This window comes from Saccostrea cucullata, unplaced genomic scaffold (genome assembly GCF_032062105.1).
Source record: "Saccostrea cucullata isolate Sc308-1 unplaced genomic scaffold, CSIRO_AGI_Scuc_v1 ctg10347, whole genome shotgun sequence".
NCBI classification, from domain to species: domain Eukaryota; kingdom Metazoa; phylum Mollusca; class Bivalvia; order Ostreida; family Ostreidae; genus Saccostrea; species Saccostrea cuccullata.
This window is the reverse complement of record NW_026924540.1, coordinates 12,411-23,884: the sequence shown is the minus strand read 5'-3', so window position 1 is coordinate 23,884 and position 11,474 is coordinate 12,411. Positions and strand designations below refer to the sequence as shown.

The window sequence follows — 11,474 nt, the reverse complement described above, 5'->3', positions numbered from 1 at the left end:
AATTTATGAGTTGTAAATATTCATGCGTAATTTGACAAGTGTAAAATGTAAATGCAAGTTTTGCGGATGCTCTCGTGTAATTCGTAGACGTACGATTTGTCAACTTGTGAAACGTAAATTGCACTTGCGTGATTTGTAAATTTGTAAATTATGCAAGGTTGCATTATGCTAACACCTATTAAGACAAAAGGGGGCGCTATACGGGTGGCAGGTTAATTCAATCATTTCCCCAATGCGTCCAGCAATTCACCAGACCTGCATGGGGATCATTGGCGCGACTGGTCCAGGATAGACAAGAGTGGCGGAAGTTTGTTAATTTTAATTAATTTAATGAAATAATTAAAAATTATTTGGAAAGGATCATATATCAAGTATGTAGTTTTTCCTTTTCCTTTTCTTCCAAACAGATGACTATTTCTGCGTTTATAAATAATCCGTTTATAAATAATCATTAATATTATTAATAATTATATTTCTTAAGATTTAAGACTGACAAACTACTAGGGAGGGGGGTCCTTCTCTTTGCGCCACTCATTGAGTTTGTATACATTAATCAGATGAATTTATACAGCCGAACACATCCCAGAAGGTATGGAGCATCTCAGTTTTGTTGGGTTACATATAGTTTATTCCATGAATCCTCATGAAACAAAATCAAATTCAGAAAAAATATATATAGTATATACAGTATACACTGTCTGAAGCACATTGAAAATGACTTTGGAACCACCTCCACCCCCCCACACAAACACCAACTCGAAATAGGTTTTTTTCTGCTTGTCGAATGTCGAAGAATTTTTGTTTGGAATATTTTGACTGGGGTGCACCTCGACCCCCCTTTGGATAAAAAAATTCCCGAGATCCGCGCCTGCCCTCTTTATATACGAGCAGAGATTTGTGTGTTTAGATCCCAGATCTTTCCTGTATAAAACTCAAATCTTATTTGTAATCAGCTTGATAGACCGTTTGAAGGCATGCTTTGCATGCATGTCACAAAACTCAGTTGGTTAAGGATCTATTTTAGCTTTGGGGCGAAATGACTTGCCACCCTTATAGCGCCCTCTTTCATCTTAATATGCAACCTTGCATAATTTACAAATCATGAAAGTACATTTCATAAGTTGATGAATCGCAAGTCTACGAATTACATGTGTTCATTGACATAACTTGCATTTACATTTTTTACACTTGTCAAGTTATGTTTGATAATTTACAATTAACAAATTTGAAAGAACAATTGACAAATTATGAAATTAAGATTTACAAATTACAAATTTGGGTTTACAAGTGTTCATTTTAAGAATTACAGAGTAGGAGTTTTGAACCCGTTAGCTTTTCATTCGTAACTGCCTATACGCAAAAGCATACACATCAGTTAAGTTTTCAAAATAAAAGGTTCATTTCCAACAAATATTTATGTTTTCCAAATTGATTTATATTGTGTTATAAATTTCAATTGAAATTTTCACTCGCAGTAAGTACTGTAAAACAAAAGTTGAAATACTGTATGTACTTTATTGCCAGATCATTCATTAATTTGTAATTGTTCTTTAATAAATTTATACTTTAAGTTAACATGTAGGAAGAAAAACCTTTTGAAAATTTAATTCAAATACATTGTTCATTGATATGATCTTTTATTATATGATTTAAAATCTGATGGTTTTTTTTTTTTTTTTTTTTTTTTTTTTTACAAATAGCTTTTTGTTTTCACATCAATGTGCTTTTGAACTTAAGGAAAAAGTATATGATACCGTAGATCTGAAAAAAAGCTAAATGGCAAAATGTTTATTTAGGAAAAAAATGAATAAAATATGAATGAAATATTTGTTATAAATGCTTCTGTGCCCTTGCCAACAGGCACCTAGTTGAAAATGTTAAGTGAAAGGTTAAAAAAAAAAACATTTCCACCCCCACCCGACCCCCACTTGCATAGTTAAATCACTCGTAATTTGGAAATGTGTTAATAAGATTTTGATTTGTGAGATGATCCTAAGACCCCTCCTCCCACCCCCTGCTGTTCTCTGTGTACACTTCCATTCTGGCTATACACGCTGGTCTGTCAAGTAGAATGCCTGTGCCAATCTTGATTAAAATACATGAAGCTGTTTTTATCTAATGTGAATTTATCTTTTCAGGAGTGTGCAAGAAACAATTTGACCATATTTAGGATTTCATTATGGCAGAGCTGGTAAATAATGGTGTTTAATGACAATTTCTTCCATTCTTTTGAGTACAATTTTGAAGAAATGAATGAAAACTGCCAAATATGTTTTAATTTTTTCACAATCAAGATGACTTATTCACAATTAATCAAATCAAATTTAGATTAATGAGTTAATCAGACTGAAATGATATAAATGTAACAAGGAAAAATATTCACTGCTTTTACAGGAATAATTCTGTATTCTATATGAGTTTCTAATTTTTCAAAACTGTCCATTTCACCATCGTACCTCTTGTAACAACATTTTATGTATTTTTAGCCAATGAAGCAAGAAGCTGGAGAGTCAGATGAAGACAAAAGTTTAGGATGTGAGGAAAACCAGCGTAAAAAACAGAGAACTAGCAAAAAATCTCTAGCAACCAAGGAGGTATTTAATTTTAAATTTAAAAAAAGGTTAATGATTCAGAAGTGTTACATTGTAAAAAAGGATGAAACAATTTTCCCTCATGTATGATTGACATTGCCCAGACTTTTCAATGCTAATCTTTGTAAGTATTTTAATCGATATTTGCTGATTAAAGTGAATGATGATTTATTTTTCAATTTGCATAGGTGATTTTGAGTCTTAAATAACTAAAAACACTGGATGCTATTTGTGGTTTATTTGAAGGGTATGATAGTATCCTTGATTCTTAGATGCATGTGTAAGCAAGTCTGCACCCTTAAAGCTCCATAAAAGTTTTAAAAAAGAATATGTAGGAAAAAGAGTTTGCATAAGAAGAATAGAATTGCTATAATTTTTTTGGTGAGCATTATGGCCCTTTGGTGTCTCTGTATGAATTTAATGAGTGGAAATGAAGATATGATGCACATTTGATTTATTCCTGTTTGCTGTGTCTCTCCACCTCTTCTGTACCCAATTCATGATTACATACATGCAAGTCTTCCTACCCTAGCTTGTCCTTATGGTTTTATTCATGGTATTACATGAAGCTGAATACCGTATAAGTGGAAATTTTAGCGAGACGCAAATTTAGCGATTTCTACCTAAAATCTGGTATTTTATTTTTAGCGAGAAGTAATTTTAGCGATTTTGAAATGCTTACTAAAGAAGTTATTACAAATAATATGCAATCAATATTTAGCGATATTCAATTTTAGCGATGTCAGCACCCTCGCTAATAATGCCAAAATTAAATCCTCGCTAAAAATTCTACTTATACGGTATTTTTTTCCTCTTTATTTTAGTCTGCATTATTTGAAGCCAGTGTGCTACAACACATTAGTGATGATGAGGAAGGGAACTTTTTTGCCAAGTTATCTCCCTTCAAAGAGGGAAGATACCTCCTTAAAACCAAGTTCCATGAGGATTTTGTTGATTGTATGAGAGATCTGAGATTGATACAAAATGATTGGAATCTACTCAGTGGAATTGAAGGGCTAGGGATATCATCTTCAGCAATGTACTATGTGTTGGAGTGCAGAAAAGAGAATGATATCAGTGTTCATTATGTTGATTTGAACAAAATTGAAGAAAGAGATAAGAACTTAGTGTCCTTTGGTGCCTACTGCAAAAACTTTCTTGATAGAGCCTGTCTTATCATAGATCATGTAACCCTTTACAACAGCCATTATCTTGAAAATATCAAGAAAATGGTCCACCAGCAAGTAAAAGATGCTAAGTTCATTCTGATTGAAACTGGTTTCACTGCAGATGCATCCCACTTGCACTGTAACATCTTTGGAAGAAACCATCAGCTTGATGAGGACAGCTCTCTGAAAATCTGGAAGGGATCGGTTGAATACTTGTTTTCCCAAAGAGGAAAAACTGAAAAAGACTATTCTAGGTGTGTAGATCTAAAAGAAAAAGGAAAGGAAGTGTATGAGAGATTTAGTAAGGAGTACATCATGACACCAAAACTGCTGAACGATGTTCTGGAAGATATTTTTGTTGGTCGGGATAGAAAAGTGGAGGAAGCTTTTGAGAGGTATACACAGAAAAGACGGAACAGTATAAAGGATTTCAGAGAATGCCTAGGAAATAAGGAATTGGACAAATTTATCCTCCATACAAGGTTCCTTTTGCGCTTCACTCCGGGGGATGGGCAACACATCCTCAGACCAGACGCTTCACGTCCAGTGGCAATTAATTTGTTTGAATTGGAACATTGCCAAGTCACTGAGGAGGATGAATACTGGCCAACTATGGCCAAGGAGGGGTTTGATGAGGGGGATTCTTGTGTCAAAGTAAGACATCTGTTTCCTCTTCTAGCTAAGGACTGGAATGAGAGACTTCCATGCGACCTAGAAAAATTGTTTAAATTAGACCGTAGGCCAGTTATGTCCCCGGAGGAAAGGGTATTGTTTGAAAGAAAACGTGCAGAGAATATTTTGAAGATATAATTATGCCCCCTTCGAAGAAGGGAGGGCATACTGCTTTGCTGCTGTCTGTCGTTCGATCTGTCGGTCTGTTAATAATTTCCATTCATTTTCTTCATAGAGGTTGCACATAATGAAATGAAATTTGGTATACAGATTTTTCAAATGAATATCTGGGTCAAGTTCTGTTTTGTATAATATCGCACCATTTTTGACTGAGTTATGCCCCTTGGGCTTTAAAAAATTCCAATTATTTGCAGTTTCCGTTCATTTCCTTTGCAGTGGTTGCACATACTGAAATGAAATTTAGTATACAGATTAATCAGTTGAATATGTAAGCAAAGTTCTGTTTTGGGTAAGATTGCAACATTTTTGACAGAGTTATGCCCCTCTGGACTTGGAAAAATTCTAATTTGGGGTGGGGAGGGGGGCATAAGTGTTTTACAAACATCTCTTGTTTTCCTCTAAAAATTATTTTAGCCCAAATTATTGAGATTACATATGTATTCATGTATAAAAGTTGACCTTGAAATCTGAACTGTTATGAGAAAAATGTTGTATATTTTTGTATAAAAGTGCACTTTGAAATCTGTTCTTTACCTTGTATATGAAACAGCTTACAACACTTGAATAAATCTGTTATGTAAGCACAGATCAAAATTTTCATGGAAATTAACTTTTTGTGAACATTTTATATTCTTTCTAAACTCTCAAGAATAAGAAGATTGCCTTATGATGAGAAAAATGAGATTAAACAAACTTTTAGCTCACCTGAGCTGAAGGCTGAAGTGAGTTTTTCTGATCACATTTCGTCTGTCATCCGTCCAGCTGTCTAGCTGTCTGTCTGTAAACTTTTCACATTTTTGACTTCTTCTTAAGAACCATTGGGCCAATTTTAATCAAACTTGGTACAAAACACCAAAAATTGTTAAAATAAAGGGCCAAGTCCCATCACAAGGGGTGATAATCAAAAAAAAGACAAAAATAGGGTGGGATCATCTTCTTCTCAAGAACCACTGGGTCAGAACAGCTGAAACTATAAGCATCTTGGGGTAGTGTAGATTCTAAATTGTTCAAATAATGACCCAAAGGGATTGGGTGGGGCCACAATAGGGAATCAAATTTTTTTTACACAGAAATATATATATTGGGAAAAATCTTTAAAAAAATTCTTCTAAAGAACCACTGGACCAGAAAAGCTGAAACTTATGTGGTAGCATCCTGGGGTAGTGTAGATTCTAAATTTTTCAAATTATGATCTACGGGGGTTGGGCGGGGCCACAATAGGGAATTTGAATTGTCCAAATTAAGACCTTTGGGGTATTATTTGCTCACAGTAGATATTACCAAAGGGAAATCTGGTTAAAAATTGCATGGTCAAAGTTTCACAGGTGAGCGATGTGGCCCATGGGCCTCTCGATAATGGTTCAAGTCTGTTAGTACTGATGCAGAGAAGCATTAGGTTCTTGCCATGAATTTGTGAAAGACTTTACTATGTATAAATATTGATTGTTTCAGCATCTTTAACACTTGTGAGGTTAGATCAACACTTGAATAATCAACTGCAGTACGTAGTTGAAGTGTAACATGTTGAAAAATGTAAATGAATACATATGCACTAATAACTACTATAATTTGATTTTTTTGCCCAATTACTTTACCCAAACATTATTTGGGAAATTTATTTCTTTTGTGTAAATCTTATGTATCATCAGTTTCAGTGTCAAGGAAAAACATCATAATGACATAGGTTAGATTCATGCAGTGGGGCAGATACATATAGACGAGACCCAACCTTGTTTTTATTTAAATATTTCATGAATAATCTGGATGAGATTTTTGGGCAGGTCAAAATAGATAGAGACATAAGTTAAAGTTTTTATGAAAACTTGTGAATATTAAAAGATTTTATAATAACTGTGACATTTTTGGGGGAATCAATCCTCATAAAACATTCTTATGTTGGAGAACTAGCCCATGTCAATTACTAGGAGATTTGTTGCTTAATCGGAAACTACATGGTAATGTTCTTAAATGTTGTGCTTTTTATAACAAAATCATAAATAGTTTTTAAGATGTCTTTTTTGTTTTACTGTGTCAATGACATACCCAGGTAGGAGGAAAGGATTCTTTATGTGTTAATGATATTAAGAGGTGATTACATTTATATTTCTATAATACTATTTCTGTTGTATTAAAGCAAATGGAAAATTAGCTTAGTTATTGGAGGTATCAACATCTATAGATCTTTGTAAATGACGGGACTAGCTGGCGCTTACTACACAGTTAAATTATATCATTGAGGGAGTTAGCAAGATCCCAGTTCCCCAAGGCCAGAACTATTTTTCGGGGCGCAGACAAGGGAAATAGTCCTGGTCCTGGGAAACTGGAATCTTGCTGACCCCCTCATGATATACTTTTCAACTGTTTTATTATACTGATATAAATTAAAGTAAAAAAAGTAAAGGATTACGAATGACAGGGAATTAGCTTTCAGAGCGAGGATTAACTCACTTGACTAATGCACGGGCATTAGTCCAATAATTAATATACACATCCACTGGTTGTGAGTGGAGTAGCTCTTTCATCATACCCGCGATATGGAACTATTTGATGAAAGAGCTAGGGATTTATTTGTAACTTTCCCGCAGTTACTGAAGAAAGACAATGAAGAAAGAAAAATTATTTTTAGATTTACGTTTACATTGTTTTGAATCTTAAATCACTTATAATTAGATTGATTGATTGTATATTGTTTAACGTCCCTTTTGAGAATTTTTCACTCATATGGAGACGTCACCAATGCCGGTGAAGGGCTTCAAATTTAGACCTATACTCGGCACTCAGGGCCATTGAGCAGTGAGGGTTCTTTATCGTGCCAACGCCTACCGTGACACGGGACCTACGTTTTTAAGGTCATATCCGAAAGACCCGTGACTTTCACTTCTAGTGCCGAGCGCTTGGCGAAGGAACAGTCACTACCTTTGTTTACGTCTTAGGTATGACGCGGCGCCGCGATCGAGAATCGAACCCGGGCCTCCCGATCACGAAGCGAACGCTACTTATAATTAGACAGTTTTGATGTTTCAACCGCTCAACTAAGACGTCAAATAGCCTAAACATAAACTGTATGGCACTGTGTTACAAAACGACAGAGCAAAGCAAAATCAAAGAAAATGTATTCAACAGATCAGTCCATGTTTTGTCGCTGAATATGGAATTTTTCACGAGTTCGACATAATTCTTTGATATTTACACGAGTACGAAGCACGGATGAACATTTAAAAGATAAATATCATGTCCCAAGCCATTCACGAAATACAGCGCTGAATTCCATTTTCAACGACAGAACAGTGCATATTCTCTTTTCATGTAACAGTCTGTGCTGTAAAAAACAAAAAAAATAGCTTAAGGGGACTAACTGGGGTATTCATTGCGCAATGAAACATATGGATATAACGAACAGTATTCAAGATCCAAAGTCCATAAAACAATACAAAATAGAAGCAGAGCAAATACGGACCTCCAGAACATCAGAGATGGGATCAGGTGTCATGGAGGTGTTAGCATCCCTAGCCGACCGATCACACCCGCTGTGTGCTCATGATTAGGGAATAACGGAAAAATCCGTCGTCAATTCAGTGTATAAATGATGGACTAACAAATAGTATGAAAAACGTCAGTCAGCATTTGACTCCATGATAAATTGTATTTGCTGACAGGTCATTGTATGGACCATTGATAGAACTTACGAAAATGAATACTTTAAACGAGACTATTGAAACTCTTGTTTCATCAATTTGCTTGTCAATAATTTATCTTGCTGTAGAAATTGTTTATATGTAGAGCAAGCTTTTGCGTATCTAATCAACTGAGATATGTAAACTCCGTATGCAGGTGATGAAGGTACTTTGCTGCATAAGTAAGGGAAGTTGACGGTAGTAAAGTTAAAGTTATCACGTTTATCATAGAGCTTGGTTGTTAATTAGATTATCAATAACGTGTTTTTCAAGTAAAACATGTGTCAGACTCTGTGGTATCTTTTATCTCAAGCTGAGCAGGATATATCGTATTGACATAACAATGGAAATAACTGTTGAAGTACTTCGCGCAGCATACTAGTAGTACATATGTAGAATAAACATATAAATTTACTCTTTTCAAGCAGCTATTTTTACATAAAAATTACCAAATTTAGGAAATCTTAATAAAAAAATTTAATAACATTTTAAATAACATATTTTCTAAAATGTTTATAAATGTTTTGACGTTATGAATAACCGAAGTTCATTAAGAGGGTTATCAATCATGTCATAAAATAAAACGTATAAACTAGACGCTCTTGAAATTTTAAACATACATGCACGTAGTGCATGTAAGTGACAATGTCTTTTATTATTTTTATACAAATATGTGATATCTGTCATGTTTTGTAGTACAAAAAAAAACAATAAACAAAAAAAAAAAAGAAGAAAAAAAAACAAACAAACAAACAAACAACAAAAAAAAAAAAAAAAAAAAAAAAAACAAAAAAAAAAAAAAAAAACAACAACAAACAGGAAACTAACATGAATTTTGTCATTTTGAAATGCCACCTCTGGTAAAATTTTGTGTTCCCTGCATAATTATGTACAATATAGTATTACTCAACAAATAAAATAAATATAGTTTGAGTAAAAAGTCTATACATAGCATTTGGATAAATTTGGATAAATAGCCCCGAAGAGCGAAAAAACTAACCATTTTCCTATGTAATCCTATAATTATTGTAGCTGTACTTGATTTTGTCTTTAAAAAACTAACCAGCGGTAGATTTTCAATAAATTTGGCGAGTACATTGATGACAATGTAAGGTACATATGGTATAAATTTAAAGAGGTTCTCTACAGTAGTTTGTACACAAACCCCCAGTGGGCTCCCTTTAACACAAAACGCCTTTTTACTCAGGATCTACAAGTCTTACGAACAGGATATACCCCGTATCAGCAGTACATTGCCGTCTAAAATTGTTTTAAATTGAAACTTAAAGGGACCTTCATCTGAGAACTGTTTAAAGTATATTTAGATATTTAATGTCTTTTCAGTTTGTTTCATAGCTGCTTTTATTTGTAAGGATTACAACAAGTGGAATGTGTCTAATTGGAATAATTCTCTACAAAACACTAATTGCTATTTCTTTTCATTATCTATCTTTTAAAATCCAACTCAAATGGAATTTAAATGTCTGTTAAGTATGACACTAAAGAAACAAAAATTCAATGACGTACTTTGTATTTCATCTTTCAATATTTTCAATTTTCCTTTTAAGAACCTTCTACTTTTCAAATGATTAATGCATATAGTAATCCTGAAAAGAATATGTGAAAAGTAGAGCAATGAATAACATTTTTATAATTAATGACTTTGAAAATACAGAGGGCTTTTTTGAAATAGTTAGTTCTGTCATACATGTAAATCTTTTTTTTCTGACCGAATAAATTTATTTTTTGGTGAAAGTCATTTAATGTATTGTTGAAACGATCTTTCTGAAATGTTCAAGCAAAATTATAAGCGTATGAAGACAGCAAAAAAGTTAAGTCTTTTAAAATAAAAAATGGATTGTTGCATGTGGTTTGATTAACAAAATAACATATTAAGCATATGTTAAGAGAATAAGTTTTTTTTAGATCAGCTTTTATTTATTGCCACCCACAAGAAGCGGTCGGTTATCTGATATATGAAAAAAATTATTTGTATTGTTTGTTTTATTTGAAGTCCCTTTCGAGGATTATTGAGACGCTACCACTTTTTGAAAATGCTAGAAATATACTCGGCAAATAAAAAGTGGGGGGTAGTTTTTTATGGTAGCACTAAGAATATTTTGTCAACATATGAACAAAGAATGGCATTAGGTACTAGTATCTATGTACGTACGAAGAATGTGCTGCTTTCGTTTCTTTTATGATCACATATATTTAGTTTCGCCAAAGTGATGTTCACTGTCCTGTATTGACGCCTTCGTTATCATCTTTTTTTTATCTCTTGACCTTGGAGTTTAATATGCATTTGATAAACCATAACTTTTTACGGAAGAAAATGCAGCTAAAACAATCCGTCTTTTCCTTAAACTTCAACATGCCAATAAAGGAATTGACGCTGTAAATATCAGTAATATTCTTAATCACAAAAGGGTCCAGTCTTGTATTCCACCATATTTCAAGATAAAGACTACATCTTGTATTTCCTACAAACATACATCGACCATTGCTTCCAAACTTTTCAATTACAAAAACACTTTACATGGCCTGGATATCGACTATTTGAAAAATAATCTCCCTTCGTGTTCATGTTCTTCTTCGCCCTATTTCTATAGTCATGCTGGACACGTTATTACAGGTGACGTAAATATAGTTCGTAATGAGGACCTTAGAACACTTATTTTAAAAGGTCCTAAATATAAGGAACCCCGATCCTTCAACTGGGTTGGAATTTCATAAATATTATGGATACTGTTGAAAATTACGCCAGACGATGGACCAGATATGAAAAAGAAGACGTTGACACCTTGTCAGAATGGGTTAAATGTATCAGATCTATGTTAGAGTCACGTATTAAAAGATTGAGGGGCAAAATGAAATCCATCTATCCTTCTGTGTTCAATAAACCAGAATTAAAAAAAAAGAATTAGATAGATTACACGATCAGTACGTACTGGTTCCTGCCGACAAAGCAGGTAACAACATTGTCTTCGTTTGTAAGGCTCATTATATAAATTGCATTCTAGAAGAACTTGGATTTAATTGTACAAGTGGTAATCCTACTAATACTCATACTTCTCTTTCCATGGAAGAAATTCTTCAAAATCAGCTGTCAGTTTTGAATACTTTTAAATATTCTACAGAGCCAAAATGAATTTGAACTACCCTTATATATATTGGATTCCGAAACT

The 11,474-nt window shown here is 33.6% G+C and overlaps 1 protein-coding gene across 1 annotated transcript; it reads left to right on the top strand.

Moving 5' to 3' along the window:
• Positions 1–2,179: 2,179 nt before the first annotated feature.
• LOC134266678 (uncharacterized) lies at positions 2,180–5,516 on the top strand. The gene is made up of 3 exons (XM_062748894.1): positions 2,180–2,191; positions 2,487–2,594; positions 3,416–5,516. Exons 1-3 carry the CDS (start codon positions 2,180–2,182, stop codon positions 4,568–4,570), a joined length of 1,275 nt encoding a protein of 424 aa, XP_062604878.1. The 3' UTR covers positions 4,571–5,516.
• Positions 5,517–11,474: the final 5,958 nt, after the last annotated feature.

Bases quoted from the DNA above. Each gene is read 5' to 3' on its own strand.
- LOC134266678 (XM_062748894.1), top strand. The intron at 2,595-3,415 runs GTATTTAATTTT...TCTTTATTTTAG, and splicing joins AATCTCTAGCAACCAAGGAG to TCTGCATTATTTGAAGCCAG.